We start from the raw sequence: 24,732 nt of genomic DNA, 5'->3' as shown, positions 1-24,732 counted from the left end.
ATTTAGTTACAGACAGCTGTTGATTTCCAGTCTTTTTTAATTGAAATATATTTGACATAATATTGTGTAAATTTAAGGTATACACATTAATTTGATACAGTTATGTGATTGCAGTTATAGTGATAATTAGTACCTCCTTTCTTTGTAGTAGTTGGAATAAGTTCTAGTCTCTTAGCAAGCTTGATGATTTTAATATTGTCTGTATTCACTGTACTGTGCATTATATCTTTGGGGCTTATTTATTTTACCACTCATAAATTTGTACCCTTAAACATCTTTCCTGTTCCCCCACCTCCTCATCCCCTGGTAACCACCATTTTATTCTCTGTTCTTTTAATTCTGGCATTTAAAAGTTTCACATATTATATAGTACTTGTCTTTTTCTGTCTGACTTGTCTCACTTAGCATAATGTCCTCAAGGTCTTTCTCATGGCTGAGTAATACTCCATTGTATGTATGTATCACATTTGCTTTTTTCATCCATTCATCTATCCTTGGACACTTAGGTTGCTTCTGTATCTTGTCTATTGTAAATAATGCTGCAGTGAACATGAGTGTGTATGTATCTTTTTGAGTTAAGTGTTTTCATTTTCTTAAGATAAATACTTAAGTCAACTTGCTGGATCATATTCTATTTTTAATTTTTTTGAGGAACCTCGATACTGTTTTCCATAGTGGCTGCTCCAGTTTTCATCTCCATCAGCAGGGCACGAGCGTTCTCTTTTCTGTGCATCCTCACCAGCACTTGTGATTACCTGTCTTCTCAAAGACAGCCATTCTGACAGGTGTTAAGATGATATCTCATCGTGGTTTTGATTTGCATTTTTCTGATAATTAGTGATGTTGAGCATCTTTTCATGTACTTCTTGGGCATTTGTATGTTTTCTTCAGAAAAAATGTCTGTTTAGTTCTTATTTTTTTTATCAGATTTTTTGTTATTGAGTTGTATGAGTTCTTTATATATTTTAAATATTAACTCCTTATTGGATAAATAACTTGCAAATATTTTCTCCCATTCAGTAGGCTGCCTTTTCACTTTGTTGATGGTTTCCTTTGCTGTGCAAAGGCTTTTTAGTTAATGTAGTCCCATTTGTTGATTTTTGCTTTTGTTGTTTGTGCTTTTGGTGTCATATCCAAAAATATATTGACAAAGACTAATGACAAGGAGCTTCTCCGCTAAGTTTTCTTCTAGGAGTTGTACAGTATCAGGTCTCGTGTTTAACTCTTTGATCCATTTGAGTTGATTTTTATGAGTGGTGTAAGATGGGGGCCAGATTTCATTGCTCTGCATGTGCTTATCCATTTTCCCCACACCATTTGTGAAGAGACCAGCCTTTCTGCCTTGGGTGCACTTGGCTCCCCTGTTGAATGTTAGCTGGCCATACGTGCAGGGTTAAATTCTGGGCTCTTTTCTGTTCCATTGGTCTGTTTTTGTGCCAGTACCATGCTGTTTTTGTTACTATAGCTTTGTGTATGATTTGAAATTAGGAAGTGTGCCTCCTGCTTTGTTCTTCTGCATCAGGATTACTTTGGCTAGTCAGGGTCTTTTGTGGTTCCTTACAAATTTTAGGATTGTTTTTTTTCTACTACTGTAAAGAATTCCATTAGTATTTTGATGAGGATTTCACTGAATCTATAGATGACTTTGGGTAATATGGACATTTTAACAGAATTAGTTCTTTTGATCCATGAACACAGGATGTCTTTTCGTTTGTTCATGTCTTCTTTGATTTCTTTCTGCAGTCTTGCAGTCTTCATTGTACAAATCTTTCATTCCCTTGATTAAATTTATTCCTAAGTATTTTATTGTTTTTGATGCTATTGTGAATGGAACAGTTTTATTTCTTTTTCAAAAGTTTTATCCTTAGTGTATAGAAATGCAACTGATTTCTGTAAGTTGATTTTGTATCCCTGCAGCTTAACTGAAAATGTGTATTAGTTTTGACAGTTTTTTGTTTAGTCTCTATATAGGACTCATCTTCTGCAAATAGTGAGTTTTGCTACTTTTTTCCTGACTTCGATGCTTTTTACCTTCTTGTCTTGCTTAATCGCCCTAGCTAAGACTTCAGTACTATATTAAATAAGACTGGTGAGAGTGGGTGAGAGATCTAGGAAGAAAAGCTTTGACATTTTCTCCACTGAGTATAATGTTAGCTATGGGCTTGCCATATATGGCCCTTATTATATTGAGGAATATTCCTTCTGTACCCAATCTGAGAAGGATTTTTATCTTGAAAGGATGTTGTATTTTGTCAAGTGCTTTTCCTGCATCTGTTGAAGATGATCACATGATTTTTATCTTTCATATTACCAGTGTCATTTATTACATTTATTGATTTGCATATGTTGAAATATCTTTATATCCTAAGGATAAACCTCATTTTTCATGGGGTATAAAATCCTTTTAATGTGTTCTTTTTTTTTTTGGTGGTGGGGAAGTAATTAGGTTTTATTTATTCTTAGAGGAGGTACTGGGGATTGAACCCAGGACCTTGTGTATTCTAAGCATTCACTCTACCACTTGAGTTATACCCTCCCACCTTTTAATGTGTTCTTGAATTCTGTTTGCTAATACTTTGTTGAGAAGTTTTGTGTGGATAGTCATCAGTGCTGTTGGTCTATGGTTTGCTTTTCTTGTAGTGTCCTTTTCTAGCTTTGGTATCAGGGTAATGCTGCCCTCATAGAATGAGTTTTGAAGTATACCCTCAATCTGGGGGAAGACTTAAAGAAGGACTGGTGTTAATTCTTTTAGTGTTTGGTAGAATTTACCAGTGAAGCCTGGGGTTTTCTGTGTTGGGAAGTTATTGATTACTGATTCAATGTCTTTGCTTGTTACTGGTCTGATTCAGTCTTGGTAGGTTGTGTGTTTCTAGAAATCTATCTATTTCTTCTTGGTGCTCTATAATTTGTTGGCTATATGCCAACAATTACTTGTAGTAGTCTCGTATGGCCCTATGTATTTGTGTAGTAACAGTTGTAATGCCTTCTTTTCGTATTTCTAATTTTATGCATTTGAGCCTTCTCTCATTTTTTCTTGGTCTGAATAAAGTTTGTCAATTTTATCTTTTTGAAGAACCAGCTTTTAGTTTTGTCAATCCTTTCTATTTTTTTCCCCTGGTCTCTATTTCCTTTGATCTTTATTATTTCCTTCCTTCTGCTAACTTTGGGCTTAGTTTTTTTCTAGTTCCTTGAGATGTAAAGTGAGTTTATTTATTTGAGATCTTTCTAGTTTTTTAATATATGCAATTATCACCATAAACTTTCCTCTCAGAAGTGCTTTGTCTGCATCCCTTAAGTTTGATATGCTGTATTTCCATTTTCATTTGTTTCAAGATATTTTATTTCCCTTTTGATTTCTTCTTTGACACATTTCTTTGGTTGTTCAGAAGTGTGAGTAATTTCTACATATTTGTAGATTTCCCAGCTTTCCTTTTGTTGCTTTCTAGTTTCATACCACTATGGTCAGAAAAGATAGATGGTATGATTTGATTTCACTGTTCTTAAAATTTGCTGAGATTTCTTTTGTGCTCTATCATATGATCTTCCCTGGAAAATGTTCCATGTGCACTCAAGAAGAATGTGTATTTTGCTGCTGTTGAAGGGAGTGTTCTGTGTATGTCTGTTAAGTCTATTTGTTATAGAATATGGTTCAGATCCAACATTTCCTTGTTAATTTTCTGTCTGGATGATCTATCCACTGCTGACTGGAGTATTGAAGTCCCCTACGATTATTGTATTGTCTGTTTCTCTCTTTAGATCTGTTGCTTAATATATTTCAGTGCTCCAGTGCTGGGTACGTGTATATTTATGACTATTATATCTTCTTGCTGTACTGACCCTTTTATCTTTACATACTGACCTTTGTCTCTTATCATTTTTGGCTTGAAATCTATTTTGTCCAATTAAGTATGGCTGTGCCTGCTTTCTTTTGGTCTCCATTTGCATGGAATATCCTCATTCCCTTCACTTTGAGCTTGTGTGTCTTTAGAGTTGAAACCACTTTCCTGTAGGCAGCATGTATCTATCCAGCCACTCTTTTTTGGTAAATTCAGTTGATTTATATTTAGAGTGATTATTGATATGTAAGGACTCACTACTGCCATCTTATTTGCTTTCTGGTGGTTTTGTATCTCCATTGTTTCTCTTCCCCTGTTTGTTTACTTTTATAAAGTGGTGGTTTTCATCGTGGTTTGTTCAGTAGCCCCCTTTATGTTTCATGACTCTTGATTTTTGCTTTGTGTTTACCATGTGGCTTACAGCAAAGGTAGATAAATTTTTTTTTATGCTGTTAACACCTTATCCTCTGTTTACCTATAAAAAGGCTCCATCCTTCTACATTTTTGATGTCACAAACTTACTTTTTATGCTGTGAATTTTTGAGAAATTATAATTGTTAAATTATTTTTAATGCTTCTTTCCTTAAGCCTTTATACATAATTAAGTGGTTAATACACCATTCTAATAGAGAGTTACAGTTTTCTAATTCTGCTACTTTTTAACCTTTGCTATAGTATAGTGTACTTCAATTTCTTTTGTGTCACTAATTAGCATCTTTTCTTTTTAGCTTGAAGAACTCCTTTCAGCATTTCTTGCAAGTGGCTTTCATGGTGGAGAACTCCCTCAGTTTTTTGTTTAGGAAGCCTTTATGTCCCCCTTCATATCTGAAGGATAATTTTGCTGGATAAAGTATTCTTGGTTGGCAGTTTTTATCTTTTAACACTTTGAATGTGTCATTCCATTCTCTCCTGGCCTGTGGAGTTTCTGCTGAGAAATCTGCTGACAGCCTCATAATGGGAGTTCCTTCATAGGTCCCTCCTCCCCACCAGCTGCCTTTAACATTCTTTATCATTAACTTTTGACAATTTCATTATAATGTGTCTTGGGAGTTCTTTTTGCATTAAGATAATAGGGTGTTCTCGTATCTTCTTAGTCTTGTATGTCTAATTTCTTCCCTAGCTTTGGGAAGTTCTCAGCTATTTTTCCTCTAAATATGCTCTCTGCCCTCTTCTCATCTCTTTTAATGCCCAATTACTATATTTGTTTTTCTCATCATAGCTGATAGCTTTTTGAGGGTTTTTTCAGTATTTAAAAATCTTAGTGCTCCTTTTCTAAGTCACTTCTAAATTCCTGTCCTCTAGTTGCTGATTTGATCTGATCTGCCCTCTTGTCTAATAAGCTCTCTAATGCATTCTTCTCATTCATTGAATCCTTCAGCTGCAGAATTTGGTTCTTTTTTAAAATTTCAGTCTCTTTGGTAAATAACTCCTTCTGGTCATTAATTTTATTCCTGAGTTCACTGAACTGTCTTTTTGAGTTTCCTTGTAGCTTACTGAATCCTTTGTAACAGCTATTTTGAATTCTTTTATCAGTTAGATTGCAATATTCTGGGCCTTTTGAGTTTGGTTGCTGGAGAATTACCGTTTTCTTTTTGAGATTCTGTATTACCATGATTTTCATAGTGTTTGACAGAATGTGCCTCTGCTGTCACATTTGAAGTAGCACTACTTCTTTCTTTCTTAAACTGTAACAGTCAAAGTAAACAATTATCTGGCAATTAGAAGCCTTTCTTTTGTTTTCTAGAAGGTGGCACATACTATAGCTTGTTTTTTGGTTTCTCTACCTGAACTGGCCCCAGGGCTGCCCCCGGGAGTGCATGTGAAAAAAGCCGGCAGCAGAGTGGGGTAGCTGTGGGCTTTGTATGCTCACGGCACAGAAGGGTGCTCCCAGCGGTCTGCTGGCAGGTCTTTTGCTGAATAAAGTCCTAAAGCAGACAGCAAGGAACACGTTCCTTCCGTGCCTTTTGTTACGCTTGTCAGCCTCTTTCCTCATCATGGAGGTCCCTCCTCAGAAATCTGGGTGCCCTGCATGCAGTCCACACAGCTGGGTGCTTAATTAAGTTGCTCACTGCTTTCCACCTCTTCTGTGGGGAAGGAAGCCTAGCATGTTTACTCTGGGGAGTGGGACCAACGCCTTGAGTTCTTCCTTTTCCTCTCCCTCCAAACTCATATTTATCCTGCTTTGATGGTGTGTCTGATTTTACTGTCAGGCTGGCTGGACCTCCACAAATTCTCTTGTGTGTCCCCTGCCCTGTTTTGTATTCTCCACTTTCAGTTTTCTCCTGATAGCAGCATGTTAGGGCAGGGCAGGCTCACCAACTTCCCTTGGATCCACAGCCCTCCCTGAGGTTCTGTGCACCTATTTTCTGAAGCACAGGTAGGTGGACATCTCCTGGTGTGATGTGCAAAGACACTTTTGTTTGTTTATGAATGTGCAATTAGCTGTAAACACAAGGGGAGAGGAAAAAAGGAGCGACTCAGGCCACCATAATGCTGATGTCCCTCGTCTTCAGACTTTGAACCTCGTGTTCTTACCTTGTACCATAAAGATTACTCCCCCCAAAATATGTGGGTAATTTGTAATACACTGAGTTGTTTTTCACTGTAAATCACCTAGATAGCTGTCTGTTAGCTACTATGTAATACTGAGCATTTGCTACGGGCCAGGTTACATGGTGAGAGAGGTAGAAAATGTTGTCATATAATACCTGAAACTTTTTTGCATTTTCTTTTGTCCTTTGCTGGTTTAGAGGTATATACACGCTTAAAATAAGCTGTAATATTAATATTTATAGTATTAATATAAATATTACATATTTTAAATACCGATTCAACTAGTTAATGAATTACAGACAGACAAGTTGTAAGGTGTTTACGTAACGGGAGAGTGGGACTTGTTCCTCTAAAACATGCAGAGTGAGTTCTGGTCCTTAGGTGCCCAATGACAAGGGTAAGAGTAAAGAAGGTTTAGCAGCTCTGGTATTACTGGATAGGAATTATTCTGGACCAAACTCCCTCATCTGAAATCTTTCTACCACCCACTTCTTGCAGCAAGAAGACACTGTTGCCAAACTACATTGCTTCTTTTCACTGGCAGGTAGAGCTGAAGCCAACCATAGTGAGCGTGGACTCCTGGCCCTGTGTTTTACAGAGGACCAAACAGGTCACAGTTAAACAGCAGGGGTAAGAAATATCTGAGCTATTTCCTTCATTATTCTTAAAGTTTCTACCCCTAGAGAGAGAGGACTTTGTTTAACCCTTATTTTGCCACTTTCTGATTGACTTGATTCTTAAAGCACATCTTAACAAAATTACGAGGGAGAGAGTACTTTTCATCCAGGTAATCTGTTCTTTTCTCAAATGTTCCTCTTAATATCATGTGCTTTGTTCTAAGCACCAAAACAGGAGTTTGACATAAGTTAGGTAATATATATCTTCAGTTCCTGGGGGTCTAACAGGGAAGGTGTGGGACTGAGGACGAGGCACAGAATTCTGAGGCCCTCTTGGGCAGTCTATGTAGTACGTAGAATTACATACGGAATTCTAGCCAGTTTGTTTTGGGAAAAAAGGCAGACAGGCATCGTTACCTTTTAAGTTAGACCTAATTAATGTATCCTTGCTTCCCTATGTCTAAAATGACTAAGTTACCTATCTTTGGTAAGAAACTACTGTCCCATGACACGAGGTCAGTCTAAACCAGCTCTCACTCTGAGCTTTAAACAAAAAGAGGTACATTAGTGACTGACCCCACAGAATTGAGTACCTCAACAGCTGCCCATTGTCCTATTTCCTACTTTGCTCTTTCCTTCTTTTAACCTTAATATCCCCAAGCTCTTCCTGTTCTTGGTAAAACTGATTTTGTCTTCTCTCATGCCTCTATTAGGCTCACAGTGTCCTCATTATCAGGTACCTAACAGAAAAAGCAACTCCTGGTACCACAGTTGTTACCTTTAATAGATTATATTGTTGTATATATTCAACTGTGCATTTTGCCAGCTACTGATGAATAAGCTGTTCTTATATATAGATCAGCACATTCCCTGATGTTCTAGAAGCGTTCTCTCATTTATGTTAAGAGGGAGGCTTTTCCTGCGGTGAGCTACATGCTCTTCCTTTTTGATAGCATCGTGGTCACCTCCCTTTTAGGAAGATGCTCAGGCAACCAGGAAGGCCCCAAAACATAACCCTGACGAATAGCTTAACAAAGACCTCTAGGGAGGGAGGATTTAGGCAACTTGCTTTCAACTTACTTCTAGAAGAAAGGGTGTGGTGTCAGCACAGTAAAGCTGATCAATAGGCACTGGGCCCTGGTGCCAACATTTAGAGACTAGCTTTATGGCAGTAGGGAGCCCTGTGTATCCTGTTCTACTTATGTAATTTCAGTCAGGGCCTCCACTGGTTTCTTTGAGACAAAGCAGAATCCTTTCTTTTCCTTTTGCTCTCCCCTCCACCTTTACCCTGCTAGTAATCAACGTGGTCTGAATCTTCAGTTTCTCCCTGGTTCAGCCTTGCTGTTTTCAGAGTCTGAAAAAAAGGAAAAGGAAGGTACCTGTTCCAGCTCTTGGTAGGTCGGGAGTCTGAGGTGATGGAGCTCCTCCTTTGATTTTATGAGGGATTCTTTATTCTCCCACTTGACGAAAGCCCGCTTTCTGACCAGGACTGGGCTGGGACATGGAGATGTAGGGCTGGGCAGCACATACAGTGTGTCCTGGGCTGTCTTCCTTGGGGAAGACAACACGAAGTGACCAGAAGGACCCTCGCCGCCAAGCCAAGACGGTGATTCGGTCTGGGTGGCCTTGTGTGCGACAGTCCTCCTCAGCCGCACAGAAATCTTCTGTGAGGACACTCCCATGAGCATGATGGTCCGATCCTTACTCTCCTCACTGTGTTCCACTGCCTCCCCGTTAGGGAATGTGAACGCGCCTTCCTCGGGTGCTGTAGGAAGACATGTGACATGTTAGTCCGGCTCAGAAAAGCAGAGACTTCCTGGACATACAGGAAGTGGCAGGAAAAGTTCCAGGAGACCACAGCATTGTGAGTCAGAAGAGGTGTAATTTTCAAGAAGGGAAAAGTAGATGAATATAGTTACAGTAAGATTGAGAAAAATGATAATGGGCTAAAAAGAATCCTTAGAAGTTCTGATTTGATGAGCAGGTGCCATCCCAGAGAAGAGTTATTAACAAAGAGGTGGACGCACTCTGGATGACAGTGATGCCCTTGCAGGCAGACCTGGGCTTACAGCACTTCTGGAGCGGTTTTCCCTTGTTGCCCATGCTACGCCCACGTTAACCTGCCCGTCAGTCTACTTCCAAGCTCGAGGACTGGGGAGAAGTGGCCTGGAGAAGGGAAGTCTCTAGGTGCAGCCCCTTTCTCCCAAGAAGTCTGCATTGTGTGTGACAGAATTGTGGCACCTGAGGGTGACGTGTAACTCTTAAAACAGAGGGCGCATCACACACAGGTGTATCTTTCACAAGGGTGTTTGTGGTGGTTTCTATTACGAGTGGGAAGGAAGAAGGTGATCCTCCCCTGCGAAAACTGTATTCTTCCCACCTCACTTTCCAAGATGAATGTTCCTAGTGCCTGCTTACCGTGGAGCAGATCTTTGACTCCCAACGAGCAAAGGCTGGACGTTGGCCCCACAGACGTGCTGTTCTCTGTGGGAGCTGCTGAGTTCTTGGCTCGCTTCTTGCACTCAAACACAACCAGATCTTTGCATTGTTTGTGGCAGTTCATCCCGCAGTCTGTGGACAAGATACTCTCATCAGGAAGTCTTTCTCTTATCCAGGGACTCAAAACCACATTCATGCAGTGCTCTCTGGTCAAACATGCTGGTCCTGTCTTCTGGAGCCAGGACACCTAACGTTTCCAGTGAACTGAGCATTCTTCTCACTGGGTCAACCCTGGATCTTACAGCCTTGTCCCAGCCCTTATTGTGAGTCTCAGAATCGCAAGTGGCATCCTGTTATCTTGGAGGGAAGAGGTGGTGTCTTCCATCATCCTGCACATAGTGCCTGCTCTCAGGAGAGCCTCTGAAGGCGCCTAGCTATCAGGGCCTATTCTTTCTTTCTTGCAGGAAAAGGTCTTTTCTACTTTACTCCTCAATTTTTCTAGTCACAAAGGAAGGACAATTATGTCCTAGGGCCTCTACTGATAAAACGAAAGCTGACAAGGGCCTTTGATTATCACTTACCTTCTGTTCTAAAAGTGATTCTGTACCTTTCTTTGGGGACCCATTAATCTACCAGCCATCCCTATTTCTAGGGCAGCCAAGGCAAAGAGAGGCTCTTGTAACAGGAAGCAGCATAACTAGTCACCCAGAGAGTCCTGTCTTCCTTGTGGCAGTCACTCTCGGGGGCTGCTCTAGGGGGTGAGGCATTGGACTTCATGGACACCTGCTCTGGGTAAAACATTACATCTTACAGGAGAGCCCCTAAGACCACATGCTGGACGAGGCAGAGCCTTACCTTTACACCGATATCCTTGTTTGATCACTCCCCAGAGCTGTGAGACAAACAGGAGACAGTTAGAATGCACCCCACAGCCTTCATCTTCCTGGTGTGAGGCTTGACGTTGACATCCATTCCTTCTTTGCCCTCATTCTACCTCCAGCGGGAGGGAAAACCTATTTCTCTCTCCTTAAACGGAAAGCAGGACAAGTGTGTGCTGATCAGAATCAAATGTTACCAAGATTACTACAGTGGATTTATGACCCAGGCCTGAAGTGGATGGATCACAGGACAAACAGGCTTCTTGAGACTCCAAACTAAAGGGCAGGTATATAGAACCCTGGGGTCAGACACTCGGTTTAGGAGGAAACTGCTGATATGGGTGGGACAGAGGAGGGGCAGAGCCCAGGTGACTTCTTAAAGGCTGTTCCTTTTGAAGGGGAGAGGGGTAAGGATGTCTCATAGTTCTTTTTCCTAACACTTGGAACAGCGTATGGATATAATATTTAAAAAGTATATCCAAAATTTAATATTTCCTTACCATTTATCCCAAGCCCCATGCACCAGAAGGAAAAATACATCAGGAAGAAATGGGAAAAGATGAGTCCAAGTAAAACCCCCGGATCTGAGGACTAGGTCACTGTGGCTGCGATGAGTTGATAAAGGTGTGGAGATCTGTGTCTGGCCCAGCCAGTGACACTGTCTCATACCCTCCCCAAGTTTCACCCCAAGGCACTCTAACAACTTACAAATCCAGCGCAGTTGTCACAGAAAGTGGGCTTCAGGTAGGTGGTCTCTTGGAAGTTGTGAGAGAAGCCCAGGCCCAGCTTGGAGCAGATTGAGCTGGCCCTCATGAAGTAGGCCGTGATCTCGTCTCTGCTGATGAGGCCTTCCCTGCCAGCACGTGACAGAGACAAGGATGTGAGCGGAGAGAGCAAGGGTGGCTTCTCGGCTTAGAAACTCACCTTCTTTTTACCCTTGAGTGGCAGTACAGTACATATTACCTGACAGTGACTTCCATGAGCCCTCCTCTTAATAAGGACACAGGGATAGCATGTAATAAGCAGGTGAGGTGGGTTACTTATATCCACAGTAGTAGTATTTGGCTAAACCAGGTTTTCCTAACTAATTTAACCACTATCCACAAGATTTAAAAAGAACTGATGGAAATGTGTGTTTAGGGAGAGAAATAACCTTATGCTGTGGTTTCTGACTTCAGATGGTACATACTATATAACTGGAACCCACCAGCCAGACATTTGGTTTCACACAGAGAACCAACATAGAACTTAGCTAACCCTGAGAAAAGTAACATGCAAAGTATTCATAAATATTAGTTGTTTCTCATAATCGGTAAGGGCAAAGCAAGAAGGAAGACCAAACTTACAACTGACTATGCATAAACTGGCAGAATTATAGGATCTTCAATTCTAAGGTATTTTTTAAAAGTATGCATTTTTCATGGCCTTTAACAGTCCAAACAAAAACCGGACAGGCATTACTTTGATGACCACTCTCTCAGCGCCAGTGCTCATTAAGTGACCACAGCAGCAACACATCCGAGTTTGCAGAGTCTTCCAGTAACACATTCATAAAGCATTCTCACCAGCAGGCTCATAACCGCATTTCCTATACACAGACCCTCACCTGTCCTTGTCCATCACACAGAAGGAAAATGGAAAACTCGCAGCAATCTTCTCAAACTCTTCCTGAGAAATGTATCCATCCTGGTCATGATCATAGTTCTTGAAGACAGACTGAAAAAAGGAGTTGTTTTGGTGATTATCAAAGAGAAACCAATCATTTCTCCCTTTAGCCAAATGACAAAGGGGCTGGAACAGCTGGAAAAAGGCCTCTTCTCAGTCTGAGTGAGGGGAACTAGGGAACATGCTCCTTGAACCGCTGCAGAGACGCAGCGGGTCACATCCCACCGCCTCTGGGGGCGGCTAGGCCCTTTCATTTCCGTCTGCACATCACTGCCCTCAGCCTGGCTGCTCTGAGCCCTGAGCTCACTGCACTGAGGGATGCCCCCCCCCCCCACCGCCGTTCCTTCAGTGCACAGCTCAGATTGCAGCTTCAGCTCATGGCCCAGTGGGAAGTGCTCCCTACCCGGCTCTTATCCTCTACGAGTTGTTCTGTCACTTGCTGGCTCGTACTTTCCTACTGTTACACTGAATGGTCCACAGGAGAGATGTGGAAATATGAAAGCATATACCTTCAACATTCAGCACAGTGAACTGAATCAAACAGTGCCAAACTTTTCAGTTTTAGATTCTCATCACCCTTACTGGATCCCCAAAGCTTTTCTAACGCCTCTCTGCCCCCAAATCAACCGGCAACCTTTAAATACATGCTCTCTCTCTAGGCCTTTAAGAGGTACACCTCCCCCCATATAAGGTCAAAGTGTGTTGGCAGAAATGTAACTTCTGAACTGTTCTGCAGCCACAATAGAAGTGGCTCCCTGTGCTCACACAGGAATGGGTTTCACGTCTCTTACCTTTGTATTTCTACCACTGTGCTCCCCTCCGCGCACAAACAGAACTAAGCCAGGCAGTGCCTTGCGTTTGTCTGCGGAAACACAGGTGTACTTACGTCCACCATCCTCTGGACGTGTTTGCTTATGGTCTTTGGGTCAGGTTTGGGAGATACTCCAGAGGCCCAGTCCACTACTACTGGTGGCTTTGAAGGTGTTAGTGGCTACAAGGAAATATTCAGAGAAATCCCCGTGACCATAATGCAGTCTTATAACCTACAGCTCTTCCCTCCCCATTGCCTGGTAGCTGCACCTGCGGACAGCCCTCAGGACGTGTGGCAGCAGGGAGCGGAGAGCCCACACGTAGCTGAACTCCAGTGCAGCAGCCCTGGCTAACAAGTAGTGTGCTTGACAGTTTGCCGAGAGCTCCTCACGCATTTACGTCCATCTGAGGTAACTTACAGTCCTCTGTACGCCTGGGTTTCAGTTCCCTCACCATTACAGCTTCTGTTGAAGCTACTGACAGAGAGTAAAAGTAGATCATTTAAATATCCTCTCTGTTCTCTACTTACTATTTAGTAGAGATGTGGATGAAGAGAAAAGTAGCTCAAAGGCATAAAGACACACAAGAAAAAAACCAGAGGCCTAGACAAGCTGAGATGGAATCGATTCCTAAGTATTTGAGACTTGGTGTAAATTAAAATCTCTTTCAAAAACAAAAGAAGGTCCGATGCCCTCTAATACCCTGAAAATGGAACCTACCAAATCTTTTCAGTGACCATCTTTGATTACAATAGGATGCTAGAGCCTGACCTTTCTGTATAGAGACAATGAAATTTAGCCATCTGAACAGAAAAGCTGAGTTTCTTACGTAGAGGAACTCTACCTTTGAGTGCCACTTGTTTTGGGGCTGGGAAGCCTCCCAGGAGACTGTGGATTATTGGTCCTTCAGAAGGAAGACTGAAACTACTTCACCAGCTGCTAGGGGGGGCAGGGCCAAGGTCAGCTGTGAGTCCCTGCTGGGCAGCACCAGGGCTGCACTGTTTTGAGGGCTTCTCAGCACAAGAGGTCAAAAGACCCAGCAGACTGCTCTTTCTGAACCAGATGAATACAGGCTGATACAGCTTTTCTATCTACCAAGCTGGAAATCCTCTGAAGTTAAGCATCTGATTAATACACACATCAGTATTATCAAGTCAAGGACGAGAAACAACTGATGTAAGGACACCTCACACTCAGCAGGAGGGAGCACTCACTCCAGCCTGCGACGCCGTACCCCTGCTCACGTTAGTAAGCCACGGGCTGATCCCACCGCTCCTCCCGACACTCACAGCAGGCAGTTCTTCACTGTCCACATCTTAGTCTTATCCCCTCAAGTAGTGTGCAGACTCTTTATGATCAGGAACTATTCCTCGGACATGCTGAACCTTTCCCCATTCCTAGCACATGTTTGAGCACACAGTAGGAAACTGAACGAAAGCCCACTCCTTAAGATGAATGACCTTGATGAGCAGCTTGTAAAAAAGCACATGTTACACGTGGGAGTCCTAATATGAAAAACTCACGGGGGCTTTGTGGTTCCTGGGCTCCCGGGCATAGGAAAGCTCGTAGATCTCATCCTCAGTGTAGTAGAGATCTAGGGATAACTGCGGATCAAAGCAGAGCAGAGCAGAGCAGAGTTAATCGCTGGGATGCTGTTTGCCTTTCCCAGGGCTGATGTGTTTCTTTCCTGTTCTTCCCCTCCAGTGGTTTACACTTCTAGGCTCTAAGTCATTTGTTTTTAAAAATTCACAGAGTTTGGAGGGTGTGACACCTACTGCTGCAGTATGGGCAACCATTAGTTCTTATTAGAGTGTTTTTAAATTCTGGTGAAGTCTCAAGATGCTCTCTTTTAAACTACAGTTTAATGTCTAAGGTCCTATGTAGAGCTTAGGCCAAAGGCCCTGCCTGGTTACATGCTCCACACCTCATGTGTTCTCCCCCAAGCAGATGGATGATCTGAAAGGACAGTCTGCGTGGCCTGATACTATTCAAATTTGATTCCAGCAACGGAACCCAGTTTAAGTAACAGGTATTATTAAACAATATTAAGAGTTAATGAGTTTCATATATCTTAGAACTATAAAATTTTAGAGGAAGGAGGTCTTAGAAATAATCTTGTTCTTAACCTAGATTCTATGGATGGGCTTCAGGATGCTCAGAACTCAAAAACATATACTATTGACAATATATGGCTTATGTATATTTTGTGGGGAAGAATGTTCACAGCTTTCATCACAGAATCTGTGATTTAAAACAGGTCAGATTCAGTGCCTCTCTCCACAGATGATGACATCTAAGGCTGAGACCTGACAAGGTTGCCCGGCCAATTAGCGAGAGGGCTCAGATTAGACACCAGCTGATGCCAAGCCTGGGCTGGATCAGAATAATCCTGTGAAGTAGGAAGAGGCAATAGTGATCATTCCATTCTGCCAAAAAGGTGGGTTTAAAAATTGTGTAATTTTAGAACTGAAAGAAGTGAGAAATCATCACGGAGATTAATCCCCATGATTTTACAGAGGAGGAAACAGCTAAGTCCTCACAGGCACACAGCTGGTGAACTACAGAGTCGCAGGTCTAGAAGGGAGTTCAGCTGATCTCACCCTGCACCACAAATGTTCGTCTGCCTGGCTCTGGGAACAGGGATCAAAGCCAGTGGTGGCAGGATCCAAATAATTATTTACTTATTTACTTACTCACTCACTGCCTTGTCCTTTTTCTTATGAGAACCCACTGTCTCCATCTCTTACCAAGTCTTGTATCCTCATTTGCTATCAGCTCCTCCAACAGAGCTTAGGCCTGACTTTTGCAGGGTGGGGAAACACTCCTGGAAGTCCAAAGGGCATGCTGCTTAAGAGCACAGCCCTGGTGTCCCACCACCTGGTTCTGAGCTGAATAACTTGGCCTCTGGCAAGTTATGTCTTTGTGCCTCAGTTTCCCCATCCATAAAATGGAGGTGATACCAGCATCCACGGCATGGAGTTTTTATGAGTGTTAACTGAGCTGATATTTGATAAGGTGCAGGGATGGATGCCTAGCACACAGAAAGTGCTTAGTGATTTGCCCGCACATGAGCCTTACCGTCAGCAGGTGCACCAAGTCCTTGTTGGCCTCCAAGGGTGGGGCCACCTCTTGCAGCTGGACCAGTTCATTGATATGATTGTAAAGGGCCAGCAGCTTGTGGACATTGACCTTCCCCTCCTCTAGATAGTCAGGCATGGCTTCGTACAGGGAGATGAGGTCCTTGAGGTGCACCCCCAGGATGGGGATCTTGAAGTGGGTGCACTCCCCGTAGGCGCGCCGGTAGTTGTCGTAGTTTCTGCAGGAGGACAGCAGCTCGGTCATCTCACCCAGAACCTACAAAGCAGAAGAGACCCAATCACAGGGAATCCCACAGGCAGGCTGTGCTGTCTGCAGCAGCCACCTGTTTACTCACGGTTCCTACCATGATCTCACCCCACACCTCATATGTCAGGGGAGGAGGGACCCAACTAAAGGTGCAGAGTATGACTCCCAGATTAAAACTCCAGCTTATGTCAAACGTCACCGAGCACATTTACAAAATGCAAGTTACACTTTACTTGATTCTACTACATAAGCAGGAAATTTTACATGAGGTTTCATCTACTGTTTTTATACTAAAATTGTTCTTTTTAAAAACAAATAAGCATCTGATAAAATTTTTAAGGTATAAGAGTATACAGTGTCCCTCTGACCTCTGTCCCCAAGCCATGCAGTCCCCTTCCCTAGTGTCTTCCAAAAGCTTCCAGAGATACCACATTGCATCACACTCGAAGGGTGAGGCCTGCCTGGCTGCCTGAGGAAGTGTGTGTTTCCAGTACGGCCTTCAGTCGTCCATCACCTGTTCTTACTCCTTATGCTGGGCCTTAGCTCGGTAAGTCTCAATGTGGGCCTCTGTCTATGAAGCAGGCGACATTCCACTCACACACCGAAACCCTAAACAGGGAGACTGAACAGACTAGACCAATTCCCAGCAAAGGACCTGAGAGGGGATGGGGCAGAGGCCTCGGGTTGCTGTGTGTGGGAGCCAGCACCCTGCTGGACGGGAGGGGGCGCGCTGCTCACCGGCACAGCAAGGGAGCAGCCGGGTCTGCTCTTCTTTTCAAACACACCTGGGTCAAGTCAGCACATGGTTCACAGAACCCCATTCCCCATGTGTGGTGACCAGCTTTCTCAGAAGCAAAGACAGGAAGGGGAGACTGCCTGCTAATCACGTCACAACACAAAATAACATTTGAAACACTGTGCCAGAAATTCTTGTCATAAACTTGTGGCCTGAGAAGTACCATTTCTCCCCGATGAAGAACTCGAGGTCTCAGAGAGAGCCTCCCGCACTCGCTCGGAGCCGGCAAGAGAGCCTCCTCACACACCACTAGCAGCAGTGCGGGTGAGCGTGAAGTATGGAGATGCTCATGAGACGGGGGACCAACCACAAAAGTGAGATTTTTGTTCCACTTAGATGATGAAATAAACCCTGGGGTGACACTTGCTGTAACCTTGGACTTAAAAATTCACTCTGCAGACCACCCTGAAGGTGAAGCAGCTACAGACAAGGGAGCATTGCTGTGGGGGACCCCAAGCTTTAGAGGAGCAAGCTAAGCCCCTCTGTCACCTCTGACACATGGGCAGTCTTCTCTCTTGTTCCGCCTGGTCTCAGCAGAACCATGAGGGGCTGATAAGGTGACCAGACCACTGGGAGGGCAGGGTGGGGCGGCATCCCCAAACCCCAGCTTTGTGGGGGCAGCCTCCTGAACGGAGGCTGACACCTGGGAAACGGATGGGACAATGAGGCTTAGACATCTCTCCTGAAGAAGAGTCTCCCAGTGTGCCAGCTCGGGAGGCCTGGTCGGTCCTCTTGCATGAGATGAAATGCTCAAAGAGCAGCCATTATGGAACCCGCAGCATCCATAGCTGCATGTCTGTCTATACTGTATTGTGGTTTACATGAGTTAAGAACAGCCCTACAGCATAAAAGATTAAAGTCCTTTCTGCAAAATCTAATTAATAATGTAGGCAAGTACATAGGACATTTAAGAAAAACTACTCCCCAATAAAAACTGCTGCAAACTGAAAAGCTCATTTCCAACTCTCTGGGAAAATCCAACTCTCCATAATGTCACTAAGAGTTCTGCTTAGCGCAGTTTCTAACGTGTCACTTCATAATCTCACTTGACATGTGCACTGAACTACAGTCACTGAACTACGGTCCCTTGCTAGAGCAAGGGAGTGGATACTAAAGATGGTGGCTCTGAACACTCAGTGGCATATGAACAGAGGAAAGAGACACACAGTTTCAAATCACCAGCAGGAATAGGTACAGTAACACTGAGGCCAGACGGAATCACAGTCACTCTCAAATCTGTGGTGTCCCTGTCCTGTGCGTTTTCCTGGGGGTTGCCTCCTTGGTATCGTGCCTGGTTGACAAGGAACTAGGAAAATCACCGTGCCTAGGTCTGGGGACAGCTGAAGGTGCACGAACTCCACCCCGAGGTTCATGAAGGAAAAGAAGCTCTGATGGGTAGACTAGGCTGGGAGGGGAGAATTTCCCTCCTAGGCCAGGCCAGGCGTGGTTTGGAAGTGCTCTCTGGGTTGCCCCTCAAGGAGGATACAATGACACTGGTCCTAGGAATGCTGCTAAAGGGCCCCAGAGGAGACAGGAGCACTGACCTTATTGATTTCATGCGGGACATGTGAACTTGTCTCCTTGAGCCTGGAGATGGAGCTGTGACACAGCCCTCCTATCACAGCCATCAGCGTATTGAAGTTCTGTAGTTGGTGGAGCTTCTGTGACACAGAAAACAGCAGGGAGCAGAGTCACTGTACATGTCAGTTACATGGGAGCTTAGAGACTGCTGCTTGTCTGTGCTACGAGTCTTCCTGATACTGGCCAAAGGCCAGCGATCAGGTATTGGAATTTTCTATCCATTTCTTCCCTTATGCTTAATTCCAGACCATTAGGTCCCAAATCTAGTAAAGCATCACATCTTCCTCCTTTTGTTGCTGCTGGACCACCCTCCGTGTCAGTGGTTTCTAAGAATCACCCAAAGTTCTTATTTAACACAGATTTCTGGACCCAAGTCCAGATGCTCTCATTCCCTGGATCTGGGGCTGAGCTTACGGATCCGTGCTTTTAACACACTTTTAGTTAACATTAGAGCAGGTGGCCCATGTCCCATATTTTAAGAAACACTGGTGTGGAACGTCTAGAGCTGGAAAAATACATCATTAAGTGTGATCTTTTATAACCTTCACCCCAAAGTAACCAGAATGTTTTATTTCTGAGGGCAATGCCAGTGCTATATAGCATAGTAACTGGAAAGACACGCTAGAATCTCTGTGGAACTTCAAATGTGTGTTCATAGTACCTGCTTTACTCTCACCAAATGCTTAAACTCTGCCCCTCAAACATTAAACCCCAGGCATTTGACACAACATGGGCTCAAAGACCTAACTCTCGTTGGTCCAGCTCCACAAAAACCTGGAAATGCTCTTTCCTTTGCCACGTGGGCCACATTTGGGAGAGCAATGTAGGCTAGTAAGCATCTTCTGAAAAGTGTTAAGGGTCTAAACAGATCCAAACCTGTACCCTGACCTCGAAGATGGCCTTTATGACCCTCTCCACATCGCCCTGCGTGGGAACTAGGAAAATCACCGTGCCTAGGTCTGGGGACAGCTGAAGGTGCACGAACTCCACCCCGAGGTTCATGAAGGAAAAGAAGCTCTGATGGGTAGACTAGGCTGGGAGGGGAGAATTTCCCTCCTAGGCCAGGCCAGAAGCCTTAATCCAGTCACTCACCTGTGCCACCTGGATGAACTTGATGAAGACTTGAGCCCTGAGCTGCGGGGTGGGGCGGCTGAGAACCATCAGCTGCACCCACTGGGAGACGCCGTTACACAGGGCAATGGACCGCTCCATGGTGGGGTTCTCCTTCACGCAGCTATTCACAAGGTAGTTCTGATAATCGGAGAACTGGGGAAAAAGAAACTCATCAGGACTGCCGCTCCGGTGTTCTGGGAAGTCCGAGGGGCAGATCTCCTCTGCTCAGCGGATGGCTAGACTCTGTGATGGGACAGAGGTGCTCTTGGCCCTCTGCTCCCGCATGTCCTCCACCTGGCTGACAAGAAGGGGAGGGAGGGCATCTTTCTTCCTCTACCCACAGCATGGTCTCTACATCAGAAGTCATCAGCATAAACAGATGTGACACATACTAGTTAATTCAGTACTGTATTCGAGTAGATACCCATAGTGTCCCTTCTAAATTCTAAAGAGTAGTAGTCAAGAAAACTCTCAGGACAAGTTCCAGCTCTGCTGAAGTTAAGGGAAAAAAGATAATCTCACAACTTCTCTCTCTCCCTCCTGTTTTCTTAACTTAAAAATGGCAGGATAACATCTGCCCTGTTTGGGACATGGAATTGTTAATAAGAACAGACACGATAGCCCGTAAAAGCACCTTAAGTTTTCAAAGTGCTACGTGAGTGTGACTTGGTGCTAACACGATAATTATTAACCTCATGCTGAAACAAAGCTATTTAGATTTCCTTCTGCTCACCAATTTCTGAGCAGAAGCCAAGTGAGTGGAGTACATGAAACCTGCTTAGCTATAATGTGGTGACCATACTTTCCCAGCCACTTAATGGCAATGATTATGGCTGACAATGAAACAGCAGCTGTGAAACAGGAACTGTCCCAGAAGATCACCACATAACCCATGGCCACACAGTTATCGTGGCCCTGACACAATGCTGCTCCAACAGTGTAACTGAGAGGGAGGCGTGGCCCGCTCTGCCCCAGCGCTCCCACCGAAGTGTGTGATGCTGCTCCCCTGCTCTGGCCAGCTCTCCACTTCTGAACGCTCCTCTGTGAGATCAGGTGTGACCATGTCACACAGTGTAGCCAGCAGAATGTGAGTGGAAGTGACATAATGACTTCTGAGAAAAAGATGTAAGAACCAGTGAATGACTGGCTATATTGTCTTTCCACGCTGCAGAGATCATGGAAATTTTTACCAAGATGGAACCCCCCTGTCCGGGTCCTCAAGCACCTGTGATCAGCAGAGGCCCCTGCTGACCTGGGTCAGACGTGTAGCGTGAGGGAAGAATTAACTCTGGCTTTGTTAAGTCACTGAGATTGGGTGGGAAGAGGGTGAGGGGACTGTTATCAGTGTACATACCTTACTCCTGCCTGACCGGTAATACACTGATGAGAAAAATCTCATAACCTAAATAGAATGAGTGCAAATTGACTGAGCCCCATTTCCCTGTGCTGGGATCGCTGATGGGTGGAAAAATATGGAGACCAAATCTGCTCTTTAAGAGAGACATATAAAGCAAACATCTTACTGGTTGTAAGAAAAGTTTCCCCTGATTCATTCCAATGAATACATTGATATACCTCTCCCACTATAAATACAATGTATTGAATCCATTTTTTAAAAAAAGAATTGTCTCAGTACACTTCTTACACCAAGTATTATAATAATAAGCAGAAAATACTAAATGCCACTCAATTCATAGCAGAAATAAAGTTCCCTCCCACCCTATGTTGGAAGAACACTTGTTTGGGGAAACTGTTTGGAACTGCGTAGGAAAAACAAAAAAAATCCCCCCAAGTCTTCTGCTGTGGGGGACCATGTCATTCAAAAGAAACAAAGATTCACACTGGTGTTTCCATTTGCAGACAGAACCCTGCCTCAACCCTGGGGGAGCACTGGCTCCGAGCCCTTGTTCTACACTGACTCCTCCCTTCCAGGCCCCCTGCTCCGAGCACGGCAGGGAGCAGACGTCCTGCGGGTTGGACAGAACAGCCCTGCCAACAAGGCCCCGTACAGCTCAGATTTCCAGCATGATAAATGGCTCTCTTCAGTGTCCTTCCTGTGACAGAGGAGGCACTGCCAAAAGGACACTCCCCAGGCGGAGCTTGCCAATGGGGGCCCGTGGTTCTGTCTGAGGGGTGCCAGTGAGGAGACCAGGGGGCCACACAGATTAATGCTTGGAGATTTATTTCCAAATGGGGCTGGGGAGGTGGAGGTTCCTGGCTGATTGGCCAAATAGCTATGTAAAAACAGGGAAGATGTCAATGTTAGGGGAGAAAAGATATAAAATCCCTGTCACCTGGCTTGCAGCTCTCCCTCCAGACACAACCAGGCTCAATAAATTGGTGCTGAGTGACCGAGAGGGGCATGTGATCTTGGCCTTAGCTCTGAGTCTAATAAATTGGGTGACCTGGTCCAAGCCTCCCCTGGGGCCTCCATCCCCTCACTGGGGCACAGATGCTTCTAAGAAATGCACCCAGCAACTAGGCAGTCTGTTTTCAGAGCAAACGTGAAGACTGCATCTTTTGATAGTGGCAGGGACTGAGTGGAGTCAAGGTGTCATTTCTTGGGAAGGCACACTGGCCGGTGAGGGTTTGATGGCATCTGACACGTTGACAAGTTCTCTTGTATCACAGTTTTAAGGAGCAAGGTTTGGGTCGGCACAGTTTCTCTCTAGAATCAGGGGTGACTGCTGGGCCCCGTCAGCACTACTTCAAAGTTTAGGCATATTCTGGGCTAGACCAGTAGCACTTAACTTTATTCTGGGATTTCCCAGAGCTACCCAAAGCCTATCCTAGAATGAACTCAAACTCTTACAGGACTGAACCCCATTTTGCAGGGAGTTTGAAAATTCTTTTAGAATTCTGGAAGCCTAATGACTATCATGGGTAAAATGTGTGCGCACACTCGTGTGCACAAGGTATCACGTGTGCTCTTGTCACCTGAGTGAGGGGTGAGCGAGGCAGGGTGCGCTTAGACGGTTGGGGGAGCAGAGCAGGAGCAACAAATAATTCAGTGTGTCTGGATTTTCCCGACTATACAAAGTCTGAGGGGAAAGCCTGCCAGCGCTGAGGGGGCCTCCAGGGTTCGGGGGTGACTGGCCTGCTGAATTCCTCTGCTTATTTTCAGAAGTTTCTCTCCAGCCCCCTGGGGCCATACCGATATCCTCCGGAAGGACTTGAACTCCAGGTAGGTAAGGTGCTCGGATAGCTCCTCTGGTTCCAGATGGTCAAACAGCAGGGAGACTTTCCGTTTCTTGCTGGTGTTTGATTTTATCCTTTGAGTCAGTTTCCTGGACCAGTCGCGGGCATTGCTTTTGTGGATAAAAGTGAAAGGGAGAAGACAGAAAAAGAATAAATCAAAATTGCTTTTTAATGCAAGTAAATCCATTAACATTTCCCACAAGAGTGAACAAAGCATCATTAGCTAACTTGCCTCGGCCGAAACAATGCATTAACAGTTTCCCCAAACCAGTTTTCCCATGGCTGCAACTAGGAAGCCTTGCGGTTTTCCTTGAACCCTTTGAACATGCCACAGGAACTGGGTAAAATGCGTTCACCTTAAGGCCGTGGGAAGGACTGAGTGTCAGGCGTTGGTCACGGTGTCCTAGCCTTTGGTCCTGGCACCCCTGTCTAGCCCTGGCATGTCTGCTCCCCCCATGCCTCCTGTGTGTTCCTTCATCTCATGAGAGTGACGGGGACTCTGGTGGGAAATCTCAAGGTAGTGGGGCAGTATTCATGCTACAGAACCACAGAGAGCCACACGGAAGAGAGGTCGTGCTGCGGAATCGTGTAGAAACATGTGGTTACTCTGGGCAGACTTGTGGCATTTTTCTCAAATGTCCCCGGTCACCGAAATGACCAAGGAAGCCTTGTTAACCCTAGAGTTAGCCCCACACACATTTTCTTGTAACCAATCCATGCATTTGTTAGTCAGTTTCAATTTTCTTCCCTAAGGAAGCAAAGGGAAGCAGCCGCTTTGAAAGGTAGCAGGTTGCAGATCTGTGTTTCCCAAACTGGTCTTCCTGAGAAGCTTGTCTTCTGACAAAAGGCTTCTATGGTCAAATGAGTTTGGGAAAGGCCACAAATTCTGTTGCCCCCTCACCCAATGAGCATAACAGACTCTGAGATGCATTGCAAAAGGAGAGCTTAACTCACTATTCCTCAAGTATACCTGGTCAGGCCGTATCCCACTAATTCCTAAAGAATATACCGTGGAAAATAGAGGAAGTCAGCTAGGGACGTGCTGGGACAGGCGATCAGGACTCGAGAACCACCCTGGGCCCTATGTGCTGTGTTTTTAAAATGAAGACACTGTTAGTTCAAGAAGTTCTTTTATCTTTCAAGTTATTATAATTCTAAGCAAAGTAGTACAGAGAGTCCAAACTGATACATAGGTTTATTTGGCATTCTGAAACGTGATTTGGAAATCATTTCTGCACGGCATGGCACAGGGCGCTGTGGGCTCTCAGAGTCCAGCTTCTGCTCTGCCATTCACTTAACTAGCTGTGCGACCCCAGTCGAGCCAGCTGTGCTAAGCCTCAGTTTCGCAGGATGTTGGATGAAATGATCTTTCGAATGTGTTTCAGTCCTAGAATTCTATATCCTAGGGATGTATATTATTCCAAAATAAAGCGGCCACCTTGTGAAGACCTAAGCACGCAGTGAGTATGCTCTCCTCCCCCCAAATGAGGACAGGCGTTCATTTTTCCAGAGTGGGACAGTCTCATAAATAAGAAATCCAAGGAATAATCTGAAATATTCTTAAGATCCTTTTCACCTCTGTAAGTCCAGGTGTCTCCCACAGATGTCTGTGTATTTTATAAACCCCCTGCTCGACCCACTGTCCAGCAGTCCCTTCTCCATGTGTGAGTTCAGGATGCCTCCAGGCATCAGCTGCTGAAGAAGCATGAATTTATTCACTGCACTTTCAGTTTCTTGTGACCTGGATACATTTTAGTCAGTATTTTGCTACCTGATTTCCTTTTCACTGGGGCTTATTATTAATTTCTGCTCTTGGATATTAGTCCCCTACAGAGTTACCACCAGGGGCTTTGCTCTGCTCTGCTGGTAAATGTCAGGCTCTTCTCTTTGGGGAGGCGATTG

At 44.4% G+C, this 24,732-nt stretch overlaps 1 protein-coding gene across 2 annotated transcripts in view; it reads right to left on the bottom strand.

The window, feature by feature from the left end:
- Positions 1–24,732, bottom strand: part of RASGRP1 (RAS guanyl releasing protein 1) — a 77,756-nt gene that overhangs the window by 3,075 nt on the left and 49,949 nt on the right. For both annotated transcript variants that reach the window (XM_032481527.1, XM_032481528.1), the window contains exons 6-16: positions 22,787–22,940; positions 19,612–19,785; positions 18,483–18,599; positions 15,876–16,151; positions 14,321–14,401; positions 12,875–12,979; positions 11,930–12,039; positions 11,032–11,176; positions 10,301–10,337; positions 9,425–9,577; positions 8,386–8,771 (exon numbers count right to left, since the gene is read on the bottom strand). In XM_032481527.1, the coding sequence (XP_032337418.1) occupies positions 8,386–8,771; positions 9,425–9,577; positions 10,301–10,337; positions 11,032–11,176; positions 11,930–12,039; positions 12,875–12,979; positions 14,321–14,401; positions 15,876–16,151; positions 18,483–18,599; positions 19,612–19,785; positions 22,787–22,940 (1,738 nt within the window). The remainder of the gene's footprint in view (positions 1–8,385; positions 8,772–9,424; positions 9,578–10,300; positions 10,338–11,031; positions 11,177–11,929; positions 12,040–12,874; positions 12,980–14,320; positions 14,402–15,875; positions 16,152–18,482; positions 18,600–19,611; positions 19,786–22,786; positions 22,941–24,732) is intronic.

This window comes from Camelus ferus, chromosome 6, assembly GCF_009834535.1.
Source record: "Camelus ferus isolate YT-003-E chromosome 6, BCGSAC_Cfer_1.0, whole genome shotgun sequence".
Taxonomy (NCBI): domain Eukaryota; kingdom Metazoa; phylum Chordata; class Mammalia; order Artiodactyla; family Camelidae; genus Camelus; species Camelus ferus.
The sequence above is the reverse complement of the archived record's forward strand: the minus strand, read 5'-3'. Positions and strand labels throughout refer to the sequence as shown.